The 15,070-nt window shown below is 53.5% G+C and overlaps 1 protein-coding gene across 5 annotated transcripts in view; it reads right to left on the bottom strand.

The window, feature by feature from the left end:
• The window catches only part of LOC117097718 (coronin-7), a 66,436-nt gene that overhangs the window by 38,885 nt on the left and 12,481 nt on the right, over positions 1-15,070 (bottom strand). For all 5 annotated transcript variants that reach the window (XM_033235902.1, XM_033235903.1, XM_033235904.1 and 2 more), the window contains 2 exons: positions 14,905-14,981; positions 3,520-3,570 (listed from right to left, as the gene is read on the bottom strand). In XM_033235902.1, the coding sequence (XP_033091793.1) occupies positions 3,520-3,570; positions 14,905-14,981 (128 nt within the window). The remainder of the gene's footprint in view (positions 1-3,519; positions 3,571-14,904; positions 14,982-15,070) is intronic.

The following is a 15,070-nucleotide window of genomic DNA, read 5'->3' as shown; positions in this document are numbered from 1 at the left end:
TACTTTAATAGTAAGACTCCCCCAGTCACTCCCTTCTCTCCTCTGAGGCTTCACCACCCCCAACGGGCCTGTCTGATGCACTGGGGTTCCTAGAGGGCTCAGTCTGGGGCCCCCTCCCATCTAGACAAGGGTTCTGAGTCCTCTACACTCATTTGGGGCTGCCACTTCCCCAGAACAGCCTGGGCTCCAGAGCCTCATCCAGCCTCAGCTAGGCCAGTTGTACAGGGAAGGGGCGGCAGTGGGGGTCCGGGGGGTTCTGCAATCAGATGGGCGAGCCTGCCTCTGTCACCCTGAGGTGGGACCCTGGAGAAGCCACAGAACCATCTGACCCTTGGGGTCTATACCTCCAAGGAAATGGAATATGCCAAGTGCCTGGTGCATAACAAAGGCTCATACATGCAGTCTAAGAACCAAGCAGGGGTGTGAGCAGGAGGAGCCACCCTAGGGTCCCCTGCTCCAAGCTCACGCCTGAGGCAGGGCTCCAATGAGACAGTGGTGGGCGGACTCCCTGGCCCCCTCCGGGCTCTGGGGCAGTGCCAGGGCTCAGGTGGGGTGGACCCACAGAGGACAGAGGTTGGATGGAGGGCAGGCGGCTCCGCTCCCTGACCCCCAGCCACACCCCACTAGGCAGGAAGGAGGGTTGCCAGAGAAAGCGCTCCCAGAAGGCCTCTCCCTCAAGTCGGCCCCTCGCCTCACACCGGCCCTGGCTGCCAGCAGCGGTTTTCCTAATAGAAGCCAGGTGTGGGCCAGATGCCCTGGGCGGAAGTGGGGGGCAGGGCCACACGGAGAGCGGCATTCCAGGCCTGCTGCCCCCGCACCAGGGCCCGAGCACAGGCCCCAGCCAGCAGCTGGAAGGGGTGGGAGCCACCCACGCTCTTCCCAGGTCTCCTCGCCCCAAAGCCCCGCAGGGGGGCTCCCTCCAGAACCAGATCCTCTCTCTCTCTCTCTCTCTCTCTTCCAGGAGCTGGGAGCCCCTTGGACAGCAGCCACTCTATCCCCACCTCGGCATCAGTCACCGCCCCCAGCCCTGCTGGAAGAGGAGGAGAGAGAGGAGGAAGGCTGGAAAGAGGGGGTGGAGGAGGGGAGAAGAGGAAGAATCACGTGGGCCCAGCAAGCTGGCTCAGAGCCATGCCTGGTAGGTCAGGGGCAGAAGCATAGGTGCCCCAGCAGTGCCCTGGACTCTGGAGAGGAGAGTGCAACCTGAGAAAGTGAAGGAGGCTGGAGGAAGCCTCCGTGGCGCCTTCAAGCTGAGCCTGGGCCCCGCTTTCTGGGCAAAGGCTTGGAGGTCAAAGAAAGCTACCTAGTGAGGATACCGCACACACCCACACTGCCTTGAGATGCAGACAGCCACCATCTACCAAGCCCAGGTCCCACATGACGAAGAGGTCAGCCAGCCTCACCAGCAAGTATGACCAGGGTGTGGCCAAAACCACTCTGCCTGGCTAGTTTCACTGGTTAAACGGGAGTCCTCTCAATCTTCAGCTGGACAAAAGTGGAACTGACTGTACCGTTTGGACTAAAAAATTGCAATCTTCCATATGACTGGGTTTCTCTCCTCAGTCTTATGTGTGTAGGGGGCTCTGGGGCTCCAGTCTAACGCTAGTTTGGTTTGGGCTGGTGGTTTGCCCTTGACCCCGGGTGAGGAAAAAGTCCTAGAAATGGGGAGGAGGTATCTGTGATGGGCCTAGGTCTTTGCTAGGGAGCTCCTCTCCTGAGCTAACAGCAGGACCCTAAACTTCACCTTCCTCAGGAAAGAAGCCTCCTCACCTTCTAAAAAGTTCTTTTTAGAAATGTAAATCCGCCGGGCGCGGTGGCTCAAGCCTGTAATCCCAGCACTTTGGGAGGCCGAGACGGGCGGATCATGAGGTCAGGAGATTGAGACCATCCTGGCTAACATGGTGAAACCCCGTCTCTACTAAAAATACAAAAACAAAATTAGCCAGGTGTGGCGGCAAGCGCCTGGAGTCCCAGCTACTTGGGAGGCTAAGGCAGGAGAATGGCGTGAACCCGGGAGGCGGAGCTTGCAGTGAGCCGAGACTGAGCCACTGCAATCTAGCCTGGGCGACAGAGCGAGACTCTATCTCAAAAAATGAATTAAAAAAAAATTATCTAATGGCTTCCCACAGCCCAGGTGACCACGGGCCTGTTTCCCCCAGCACCGCTCGCACAGACTCCTCAGACGAGCCCGTCCTCCTCCAGGCCCCTTGGCATTACTCAGGCCTCCGCTCCCCAGCCAGTTATTCAGGGAAGCACTAAACCAGCCCAGCAAGAGAAGCCCCCAGCAACTGCCCCGGAACAGGGCCCTGTCCCAGGATTGTTGCTCCTGCCTACAAGGTCTCTGTAGGGCGAATGAATGGTGCCCCAGTGGCTGGATGCTGCAGCATGAGCCAGGTCCCAGTTTCCCCGCTCGGAACTGAAATGGCCACGCACACTCCATGCACAGACACAAACCAAAACACGCTCAGTTCCTGGAGCCTGTACGTTTTGATAGGTCCCACCCAGGGTCTTCCTGCAGAGGACAGGAGCTGTTTCTTTTTTTTTTTTTTTTTTTTTTTTTTTTGAGACGGAGTCTCGCTCTGTCGCCCAGGCTGGAGTGCAGTGGCCGGATCTCAGCTCACTGCAAGCTCCGCCTCCCGGGTTTACGCCATTCTCTCGCCTCAGCCTCCCGAGTAGCTGGGACTACAGGCGCCCGCCATCTCGCCCGGCTAATTTTTTGTATTTTTTTTAGTAGAGACGGGGTTTCACCGTGTTAGCCAGGATGGTCTCGATCTCCTGACCTCGTGATCCGCCCGTCTCGGCCTCCCAAAGTGCTGGGATTACAGGCTTGAGCCACCGCGCCCGGCCAGGAGCTGTTTCTTTTTGGCTCCTCTGCAGCTGGTCTCTGCTGACTGTGCCAGGGTGAAGGTCTCAAAGGAAGGAAGTGGCCGGGCGCGGTGGCTCAAGCCTATAATCCCAGCACTTTGGGAGGCCGAGACGGGCGGATCACGAGGTCAGGAGATCGAGACCATCCTGGCTAATACGGTGAAACCCTGTCTCTACTTAAAAATACAAAAAACTAGCCGGGCGACGAGGCGGGCGCCTGTAGTCCCAGCTACTCGGGAGGCTGAGGCAGGAGAATGGCGTAAACCCGGGAGGCGGAGCTTGCAGTGAGCTGAGATCCGGCCACTGCACTACAGCCTGGGTGGCAGAGCAAGACTCCGTCTCAAAAAAAAAAAAAAAAAAAAGGAAGGAAGTGGGGATCTCAGATCACTGACTGAAGCCACAGGATGGCCTCCGTGGAGAGCCTGGGAGAAGCTTACCTCTGCCCACCCTGTGATCAAAGCCAGGCCCTCCCAGGACCCAGAACACACTTCACAGGAAGAGCTCCTAGCAGTGATGGCCCACCTCCTGGGGACCCCTGGTGCTGTGGAACATGTCCGCCAGGACCCCAGGCCTGCTCTTACCTCCACCTGCTAGAACCACCGGGTCCTCAGCCTCAGTGGAGGCTTCAATCCACCCCGGCTTGCCCACACAACTCACCTGAGAGGCCTGAGGCTTTGTTCTGGGGTCAAAGATCCGCAGCTGCTTGTCCTGGAAAAGCAGAGAGGAGGAAACAACTTGCAACTAGGGCTAGAGGGTACCTGGAAGCCAGCCTGTCCCCCCGCCCCCCAGCTCGGAGCAGCCCATCCCCAGCACACAGGGCTGGCATCACACACCAGGGCATCCCTCCTCAGCCCTGTGCCTCCTTCTCAGCACAGCAGCAAGCACCACCCAGTCCCCGAAAAAGCAAGCTCAGCAAGGAGTGTTCAGCTGCCTGACACCTACTCCACACCAGGCATACCGGACACGCGACCCCTCCTAGTCTTCCAACTACCCTATGAAGTGGTGCTATCACCGTGACCCCTCACAGACAGACAAATGGAGGCCCAGAACTCAACTCTAGGCTGTCAGTGCCCCACACATGCTCAGCCCTATGCTAGGCCCAGCCTGGAGACGCTCACGCGATGACCTCATTTCTGCACTTACAGAATTTAGCATTTCACCAGGAAAATGAGCTTACACCTCTGAACCATCCATTTGGCAGTCACTGATTCAGATTATCCAAAGGGAGGATGGAAACAGACAAAAAGCAGAAAAAAATGTACTGAAATAAAACACCCATACTTTGTATAGGACCTTCTTCCTGTGGAACAATCTGTGTGTGCATGCACACGTGTGTGTACACAAACATGCACCACTTTTGGCCATAATAAATTAAGTGCAAAAGGAAGTTGTACAATAACATGGCATAGTGTGATTCTACTGTGGCAAAAATCAACAAAAATCCCCATTTGTGTGACCATGATCCTGTTTGTTTTTATTGGTACACAGCTGTCATATAGTCCATACATTTCACACGTTTGCTGAGCAAGGAGAAAGGTCTAGACTAACACAGGCCGCTGTGCTAATGCTGGGTAACAAGTGTGGGGAAGGTGGGGGCTGGTTAACTTTTCCTTTTTACATCTTAGCACAAGTCTATTTTGTTTCATTCAGCATAGATTCCTGTTTTCCTATTTTGAAAAACAGTAAACAATTCGAATTTGAAATGAAAAACAACACCAACCAGGCATAGTGGCTCATGCCTGTAATCCCAGCACCGTGAGGCTGAGGTGGGTGGATCACCTGAGGTCAGGAGTTCGAGACTAGTCTGGTCAACATGGTGAAACCGCGTTTCTACTAAAAATAAAAAAAATAGCTGGGCGTGGTGGCAGGCGCCTGTAATCCCAGCTACTCAGGGGGCTGAGGCAGGAGAATCGCTTGAACCCGGGAGGCAGAGGTTGCAGTGAGCTGAGGTTGCACCACTGCACTCCAGCCTGGGCAACAGAGTGAGACTCCGTCTCAAAAAAAAAAAAAAAGAAAAACAACATCCTTTGCACGAGCACACATTAAAAAAAACTTGAAATACACATGCTCCTCAAAATACAATGGAGTTACATCCCAATAAACCCATCTTAAATTGAAAATATCGGCCGGGCACGGTGGCTCAAGCCTGTAATCCCAGCACTTTGGGAGGCCGAGACGGGTGGATCACGAGGTCAGGAGATCGAGACCATCCTGGCTAACACGGTGAAACCCCGTCTCTACTAAAAATACAAAAAAACTAGCCGGGCGAGGTGGCGGGCGCCTGTAGTCCCAGCTACTCGGGAGGCTGAGGCAGGAGAATGGCGTGAACCCGGGAGGCGGAGCTTGCAGTGAGCTGAGATCCAGCCACTGTACTCCAGCCTGGGCCACAGAGCGAGACTCTGTCTCAAAAAAAAAAAAAAAAAAGAAAATATCGTAAGTATGGCCAGGAGCAGAAGCTCATGCCTGTAATCCCAGCACTATGGGAGGCCGAGGCAGCAGATCACTTAAGGTCAGGAGTTTGAGACCAGTCTGGCCAACAAGGTGAAACCCTGTCTCTACTGAAAATACAAAAATGAACCAGGCATGGTGGCAGGCACCTGTAATCCCAGCTACTCAGGAGGCTGAGGCAAAATTGCTTGAACCTGGGAGGCAGAGGTTGCAGTGAGCCAAGATCATGCCACTGCACTCCAGCCTGGGTGACACAGCAAGACTCTCTTACACTCACACACACACACACACACACACACACACACACACACAAAGGCCAGGCACAGGGGCTCACGCCTGTAGTCCCAGCATCTTGGGAGGCCAAGGTGGGCAGATCACCAGGTCAGGAGATCAAGATCATCCTGGCTAACATGGTGAAACCCCGTCTCTACTAAAAATAAAAAAAATTAGCTGGGCGTGGTGGTGGGCGCCTGTAGTCCCAGCTATGGGAGGCTGAGGCAGGAGAATGGCGTGAACCTGGGAGGCGGAGCTTGCAGTGAACCGAGATCACATCACTGCACTCCAGACTGGGCGACAGAACAAGACTCCTGTCTCAAAGAAAAAAGAAAACAAATATATATTAAGTAAAATTTGCAGACCAGAGAGTCAGAGTCTTTGTTCAAAGAATCACCAGTGCTTAAAGTGTGAAAACTTGTGATTATGTATCACTTTTACACCATCGTAAAGTAAAAAAATTGTAAGTCAGGGACAATCTGTACTTAGTTATAAATCTAATGAAATACATACAAGATTTATATGAGGACAATTGCAAAACTTTGATGAAAAAATCAAAGAAGATCTAAATAAATAGGTAGTTCATGTTCATGGATATAGAATCTCAATACTGTCAAAAAGTCAATTATCCTCAACTTTATCTATAAATTCAACAGAGTCCCAATCAAAATTCCAGTAAATTATTTTGTGCACAAACTGATTTTGAAGTTTCTATGAAGAAACAAAAGACACAGAATAGCCAACCAAGTGCAGTGGCTCCCGCCTGTAATTCCAGCACTTTGGTAGCAGCCCAAGGCTGGTGGATCATTTGAGGTTAAGAGTTGGATGATCAGCCTGGCTAACACGGTGAAACGTCATCTCTACTAAGAATACAAAAAAATTAGCCCAGCGTGGTGGCACACACCTGTAATCCCAGCTACTTGGGAGGCTGAGTCAGGAGAATCACTTGAACCCGGGAGACGGAGGTTGCAATGAGCTTACAGTGAACCAAGATCGTGCCACTGCACTTCAGCCTGGGAAACAGACTGAGGCTCCATCCAAAAAACAACCCAAAAATGCTACCGTAGGCCAGGCACAGTGGGTCCTGCCTGTAATCCCAACACTTTGGGAGGCCAAAGTGGAAGAATTACTTGAGCCCAGGAATTTGAGACCAGCCTGAGCAATATGGCAAAGTCCATAAATGGACAGTTCTCTCTTTGTATTTTTTTTTTTTTTTTGAGATGAAGTTTCACTCGCCCCCTAGGCTTGAGTGCAGTGGTGTGATCTCGGCTCACTGCAACCTCTGCCTCTCGTGTTCAAGTGATTCTCCTGCTTCAGCCGCCCGAGTAGCTGGGAATACAGGTGCCCGCCACCACTAATTTTTTGTATTTTTAGTAGAGACGGGGTATCACTGTGTTAGCCAGGATAGTCTCAATCTCCTGACCTCGTGATCCTCCCACCTCCCTCCCTGGCCTTTTGTTTGTTTGTTTTTGAGACAGAGTCTCGCTCTGTTGCCCAGGCTCAAGTGCTGTGGTGCAATCACAGCTCACTGCAAATCAACTTCCTGGACTCAAGCGATCCTCCCACCTCCGCTTCCCAAGTAGCTGGGACCACAGGCACAAGCTACCAGGCCCTGCTAATGTTTTAATTTTTCTTCTGTAGAGATGAGGTCTCATTATGTTGAGCAGGCTGGTTTTGAACTCCCGGCCTCGAGCAACCCTTCTGCCTCAGCCTCCCAAAGGGACGGCATTACAGGTGTGAGCCACCAGGCCTGGTTTAAATATATGTTTTTAAAATATATATATAGAAATGGCCAAAAAGCATATGAAAAGGTGTTCAATATCGTTAACCATTAGAGAAATACAAACCCAAACCACAATAAGATAACCCCTGACACCCATTAGGATGCCTATTACATTTTTAAAAATAGCAAGTGTCAGGCCAGGCACGGTGGCTCATGCCTGTAATCCTAGCACTTTGTGAAGCCAAGGTGGGGAGAATCACTTGTGGTCAGGAGTTCGAGATGAGCCTGTCCAACATGGTGAAACCCCATCTCTACTAAAAATACAAAAATTAGCTGGGCGTGGTGGTATGCACCTGTAATACCAGCTACTCGGGAGGCTGAGGCAGGAGAATCACTTGAACCCAGGAGGTGGAGGTTGCAGTGAACCGAGATCGTGCCACTGCACTCCAGCCTGGGCGACAGAAAGAGACTCCATCTTGAAAAAAAAAAAAAAAAATAGCAAGGCGGGGCGCAGTGGCTCACACCTGTAATCCCGACACTTTGGGAAGCCAAGGTGGGTGGATCACGAGGTCAGGAGTTCAAGACCAGTGTGGCCAACATAGTGAAACTCCGTCTCTACTAAAAATATAAAAATTAGCCAGGTTTGGTGGTGTGTGCCTGTATTCCCAGCTACTGGGGAGGCTGAGGCAGGAGAATCGCACGAACCCAGCAGGCGGAGATTGCAGTGAACCGAGATGGCACCATTGCACTCTAGCCCGGGTGACAGTGCGAGACTCTGTCTCAAAGAAAAAAAGAAAGCAAGTGTTGGTGGGTATGTGAAGTTAGAACCCTTGCACACTGTTGGTGGGATTGTAAAATGGTGCAATTGCTATGGAAAACAGTATGGCAATTTCTCAAAAAATTAAAAGTAGACCTATCATGTGTTCCAGCAACCCCACTTTTGGGTACCTACCCAAAAGAACGGAACGCAGGCCACAAAGAGATATTTGCACATCCATGTTCACAGCAGCACTACTCGCAATAGCCAAGAAGTGGAAACAACCAAGATCTACTGATTGATAAATGGATCAACAAAACGTGGTCTGCGTGTCCTGCGCAGCCTTCAGAGGCAAGGAAGTCCTACTGCACACGGCAACAACCAGTAACCCCTGACGACGCAGCATTCCATGATGCTCAGAGAAATCAGTCAGCCCCAAAAGAACAAATAGTATATGACTGCTTATGTGAGGCATCTAAAGTAGTCAAATTATACACACAGAAAGTGGAACGGCAGTTCCTAGGGGCTGGGAGGTAGGGCAAAGGGGAACTGCTGTTTAATGGGTATAGAGTTTCAGTTCTGCAAGATGAGAAAGTTCTCAAATCTGTTTCACAACAGTGTAAATATACTTAACACTACTGAACTGCACATTTAAAAATGGTTAAGACGGTGATTTTTGGCACTTTGGGAGTCAAGGAGGATCATTTGAGCCCAGGAGTTTGAGACGAGCCTGGGCAACATAGTGAGATCCCTGTCCCTACAAAAAATTAAAAATAAAAATGTAGCTGGGTGTGGTGGCTGGTGCTAGCAGTCCCAGCTACTTAGGAGTCTGAGATGGGAGGACTGTTTGAGCCTTGGAGTTCGAGGCGGCAGCAAGTTTAAAAAAAAGAAGGTAAATTTTATATATGTTTTCTTACCATAATTTAAAAAACAGCTATTAGCCCACAAAAGTACACTGCTAAGTGAAAGAAGCCAATCTGAAAAGGCTACATACTACGTATCATATAATTCCAACTATATGATGTTCTGGAAAAGTCCAATATACAGACAATGAAAAGATCAGCGCTTGGCAGTGATCTGGGAGGAGGAGGAAAGGATGAATAGGAGGAATCCAGTGGATGTTCAAAGCAGTGAAACTATTCCGTAAAGTGGTTACATTACATCACGCATTTGTCAAAACCCATAGAACATACAACACAGACTGAACCCTCATGTAAACTGTGCACTTTATTTAATAACAATGTATCAAGCTGGGTATGGTGGCTCAAACCTATAATCCCAGCACCTCGGGAGGCCGAGGTGGGTGGATCACTTGAGGTCAGAAGTTTGAGACCAGCCTAGTCAACATGGTGAAACTCCATATCTAAAAATAAAAAAAATTAGGCCAGGCACAGAGGCTCACACCTGTAATCCCAGCACTTTGGGAGGCCAAGGTGGGATTGGCCTCACCTGAGGTCTGGAGTTCGAGATCAGTCTGACCAACAGGGAGAAACCCTGTCTCTACTAAAAATATAAAATTAGCTGGGTGTGGTGGCACCTGCCTGTAATCCCAGCAACCGGGGAGGGTGAGGCAGGAGAATCGCTTGAACCCTGGAGGTGGAGGTTGAGGTGAGCTGAGAGCGTGCCACTGTGCTCCAGCCTGGGCAACAAGAGCGAGACTCTGTCTCAAAACAAAACAAAATAAAACAAACAAACAAAAAAGTAGCCAAGCGTGGTGGCACGTGCCTGTAGTCCTAACTACACGGGAGGCTGAGGCACGAGAATCACTTGAACCCAGGAGGCAGAGATTGCAGTGAGCTGAGATCACACCACTGCGCTCCAGCAGTGCAATAATGATAATAATAGTAACAATAATAGTTTTCCATTGGTTCCTCAATTGAAACAACGTACCACACTCACACAGGATGTTCGTCACAGACACTGGGGAGGGAGGAGGTAAGGAATATGGAAAATCTTTGTACTACTTGCTCGCTTTTTTTGTAAACTTAAAACTGTTCTAGAAAATAGTCTATCAATTAAAACAACCCAAAAAGAAATGCAGGGGAAAACCAAGTGAATTCCCGCTCCACGTGCAGCCCCTCCCTGGGGGATGAGTAGCCTCCCCGCTACTACCAAGCTCCAGGCTAAGTGCTGGACTCTGGGGCCTGGAGGTTGTCATGGGAAACTGCAGGGAAGAACTTCGACCTGGTCTTGGAAGGACAGAGCTTGTGCTGGGAAGGGAAAGGCATTCGAGGAAGGTAAAACAGCCTGAGCAAAGAGGTGGAGAAAGGAGCTTGCTGGTGTGTGGTGTTGGGGGAGGAGAGGCCACGTGAGGAGGCAGATGGTGGAAACCAAAGGGGCCGTGGGCACATGCATGGCTGGCAGAAGTGGGGACCTGTCTGGAGAGGGCCTCAAAAGCCAGGTCTCCCTGGTCTGCCTCGGCAGGGCCCCGGTTTTATGCCGCTCCTGGCAAAGCCCTGCTAGCTGCAGTTTATCAAGGACCTGCTACGTACCAGGCGGGCACCAGGTACAATCCAGGGACTGGCTCTTAACACTCCACTACTCCACAGCCTCGGGTTCAGAGGGATGGCGAGAGACAGAGAGAGGAGGATGAGAGACAGAGGACAGAGACCAGAGAGAGAACAGCGAGGGACAGTGAGGGATGAGAGAGGACAGAGAGGGATAGAAACAGAGGCCAATGACAGAGCGGGCCAGATAGAGCAACTAGCGATCAAGGACAGAGAGAGAGGACAGCAGGAGACAGGTAGGACACAAGGGACAGCAAGCGACAGAGGCTCTAAGGAGATGAAGGGCAGGACGTGACATCCAGCAGCCAGGGCTGCTCCTGCCCCACGGAGTTGCAGAGACCAACAGCCTGCATCCCGATGCCAACATCACCATTGACCAGCTATGACGTGGGCAAGCCCCCGAGCTCCCTATGATTTATTTTTATTTTAATTTTTTTTGTTTGAGGTTTTAGTTTGTTTGTTTTGAGATGGTGTCTTGCTCTGTCACCCAGGCTGGAGCACAATGGCGTGATCTCGGCTCACTGCAACCTCCGCCTCCCAGGTTCAAGAGATTCTCCTGCCATAGCCTCCTGAGTAGCTGGGATTACAGGTGCGTGCCACCATGCCTGGCTAATTTTTGTATTTTTAGTAGAGGTGGGGTTTCACTATGTTGGCCAGGTTGGTCTCGAACTCCTGACCTCAGGTGATCCGCCTGCCTTGGCCTCCCAAAGTGCTGGGATTACAGGAGTGAGCCACTGTGCCCAGCCAGTTTGGTTTTTGTTTTGTTTTGTTTTGTTTTGTTTTGTTTTTTTTAAGAGACAAGGTCTTGCTTCATCGCCCAGGCTGGAATGAAGTGGTTCAATCCGAGCTCACTTCAGCCTCCAACTCCTGGGCTCAAGCAATCCTCCTGCCTCAGCATGGGACCACAGGCGTGTGCCACCAGGCCTGGCTAATTTTTGCATTTTTTTGTAGACATGGAGTTTCACCATGTTGCCCGGGTTGGTCTTGAACTCCTGGGCTCAAGTGATCCTCCCACCTTGTCCTCCCAAAGTGCTGGTATTATAGGCATGAGCCAGCGCCCGGCCACCCGCCCAGCCCTGTGAACTGTGAGGATGCAGACAGCGCCACCCCTGGGCAGGGCTGGGCGCCGGGGCTAAGGGCGGAACTCACAGCATACACTCCATGAGGGCAGCTGGGCCACCCGGTGCAGGAGCTTAACGTGGGGTCCAAACCAGAGTTCAGAGTGAGCACTGAGGCTGCTCTGGCGCAGCGGAGAGGAACTGGGCTGCAGAGGCTATGTCCTCCCCCGCTCACCAGGCTCAACTCTGCCGGGAGTAAGGAGAGCAGCAGGCTGGGATGCGCCATCCGTGAGGAGAGCGCGCCCCCTAGCGGCCTCCTGCCCCTTCTCTCCCAGCTCGGGACGCCCCTTCACCGCAGTGGGAGGAGCTGAGAGGGAGTAGGAGGGAGCTTTGGTGGTCCCGGGAGGCAGACCTGCTCACACAGCGGCAGGACAGGAGTGGGAACCAGAGGCACGGAGGCTTCCCCGCCAGGAAGGAGATGGGGCGGGGGTGGGGGCACACTCTGGTGGGAAGTCCCATGACCCCTCCACCCCCATCCCCATCAGGCAGCCCGTGGCATGAGCAGCTCCAGTGTGGAAACCGAGAGCCAGGTGCCGCAGCAAAGAGGGGCTCAGGCTCGCTCCTGCTGTGGGGTGGGCCCATCCACCAGCTCCAGCCACAGCTCAGGACAAGCCCTCGCTCTCTGCACACTCATGGGCATCACCGGCTGCCCTACTACAGTCAGGCCGCCCCCCACTCCCGGCTCCATACTGCCAGGGTTTCCAGTGTAGGATACCCCACCAGGACCCGATGTGCCCGCTTACAGCAAAAGGAGGCAGCAGCAGACCCAGGGCTGAGGTAGCCATTGGCCCTAGACTGTGCTGACGGGTGCGGCTTGGAGGCAACAATGCTGCATCCCCACAGGTAGAATTCCTAGGTCCAGGAACCAGGGAAAGGAGCGGGAGTTGTTCCACTAAGCATCACTCCCACGACCCACTTGGGACATGTGTGCTTCTCGTCCCTGCAACTTTAAGCTCTGGGTTTAGTGGGGGAAACACATCCACTGGGGAAGCAGCAGGAGCTCCTCCATACTGTGGACTCCTCTGACTTCCTGCAAGACGCCAGCAAGCAAGCAGAAGAGAGGCCACGCCGGCGGCCCACGGGGTTGCTCACTGTCCTTCCCTGCACAGCTGTGACGGTAAATAGGGCTCGGACCCCCAGGAGGAGGACCTGGACCACCACACCAGTGACAGAGGGGCAAAGACAGTTTCTCAAAGAAAGGAGATGTCACAGTCCCAAGGCAGCCATCTGTGAGTCCTGCTGAGACTGCCCAGGCCATTCCCTCTGCCTGGGACGCCTGTCCCCTCCTTCACAGCCAGGGCTCATCCCTCAAGGACCGGCCTTGAGCTCACTCTGCCTGGGAAGCCATCCCGAGCAGGGTTAGGCCAGAGCACGTATATCAGGTCTCCCCAGAGCTCAGGTCTCCTCAGAGCTCAGGTCTCCCCGGAGCTCAGAACCTTATTGGTCCCCAGAGCTCAGGCCAGTGTCTGGGACTCTCTGCTCAACGACCACCACAAAGGAAAAACTGATCAAGACTGGGAGAGGGGCTTCCACAAAAGCAGAGTACAGAAAAGAAAGTTAGACTAGGGTCCTTCCAAGTATGCAGAGCCCTGGGGCAGGATGCTCAGGCCTGGTTGGCCTCCCTGCCCTGCTAGCTCCTGTTCGGCTCCATCCCCAGGCCTCTCAGCCGTTCTTCATGTGTCTTCAGGCTCGGCACACCTCCAGAAGCGCCCTGACAGGTGCCTCATTCCCAGCAACCCCGACAGGTCTTCAGAGACCCTTGGCAGTACCCACGGCTGCCTCCCTGGGGAAGCCCTTCGGCCCTGGTCTCAGGCCCCAGCCCGGTCCTGGCTATCCTCCTCCCACCTCCTCCCCTGCAGGCTCTCCTCATCCCCTCCTAGGGGTAGCACTATGCGGTCAGCATATCAAACAAACAAGACCTTTTCACCTGCAGCCGGACTCTGCTCACAGCCCCTCCGGCCAGACCCCACTGACACCTCCAGGTACCACTGGCAGCTCAACGAGGCTGCAGGCACCCTGGAGCAGCTCCGCCCAGAACATTCACACCAGGTGCCCCTCTAGCACCCCATCCCTGCCACAGCACATCCCCTTCCCAGTGACAGGCCTCTCCTACTGCCTCAGGACCACCATGCCTCCCTCCCAACCCTTCTCCAACACTTGGCTTCCTCCTCCCAGAGGTCTCTGCCACCCCCGGCAGAGAACAGCTCTCACCTCCCTGCAGGCTGTCCCTCATCCCCCTGTAGATGCTGCCCTCCTGCCACGCACTGTCCATGCCGTTCCAAATGCAAATCCGCTCTCCTCACTATACCACCTGCCCTACTCTGGCCTTTAACACTTCATTGCCACTGGGCGCAGTGGCTCACGCCTATAATCCAAGTACTTTGGGAGGGTGAGGCGGGCAGATCATGAGGTCAGGAGATCGAGACCACAATGAAACCCCGTCTCTACTAAAAATACAAAAAATTAGCTGGGCGAGGTGGCGGGCGCCTGTAGTCCCAGCTACTCGGGAGGCTAAGGCAGGAGAATGGCGTGAACCCAGGAGGCAGAGCTTGTAGTGAGCCGAGATCACGCCACTACACTCCAGCCTGGGCAACAGAGCGAGACTCTGTCTCAAAAAAAAAAACAAAAACAAATAAAAAACACTTCCTTGCCTTCCCATTACCCCTACAGCAACAGGCACAACCCTTACTCACCACCCAGCACCCGCCTGCCCCGCACCCGCCTGTCCTAGTCCCAGATCTGAGGCCATGTATCCCTGGCCTGTCCAACCAGCTCAAAGCACCATGTCCCTCTTGCAGAGCCCAGGTCACAGATCCTCTTGTCTGTACTGTCCTTGATGGAAGTCACCTCCCTAGCAGCTGGGGCCTGGCCCAGCACCTGTGGCTAAACGCTGCCTAACAAGAGTCTCACGGAAAGGCTGGCGGTTAGGACAGACCAGACGGGGTCAGAGGAGGCTGGGTAAAGGTGGGGATGTTAGGGCGCAAACCAGGAACCAGCATGGGCTCTCATCTGACATGGGTCCAGGCAAGGTAGGGACTTTCAGATGTAGGTTAGTGGGGGTGTGAGGGGCAGCTAGCGGACAGGGCACACAGGTAACCATCCTGACCTCAGTGCTCCGCTGCCCCCTAAACAACAAGCCTGGAAGGCCCAGCCCAGGGGGTCCAGCCCAGGAGACAAGCACAGAGCCCGACAGGAGCTCCCCGCCTGCCTGCTCACCTTGCACGCCGTGCCCACCAGGGCTCCATCCCGGTTCCAGATGGCGCTCTGCACCAGGTCCCCATGGGCCACCAGCTCTGCAGAGAAGCAGTCACAGTTAGGCTCCGGGCAGCGAGGGCACCAGGGAAGTGGGTGGGGGCGGGCCTTGCTGGGGGGAACTCCCAGA

Source organism: Trachypithecus francoisi, unplaced genomic scaffold (genome assembly GCF_009764315.1).
Source record: "Trachypithecus francoisi isolate TF-2019V2 unplaced genomic scaffold, Tfra_2.0 Lachesis_group15, whole genome shotgun sequence".
Taxonomy (NCBI): Eukaryota; Metazoa; Chordata; class Mammalia; order Primates; family Cercopithecidae; genus Trachypithecus; species Trachypithecus francoisi.
This window is presented reverse-complemented; position numbering and strand designations above follow the sequence as displayed.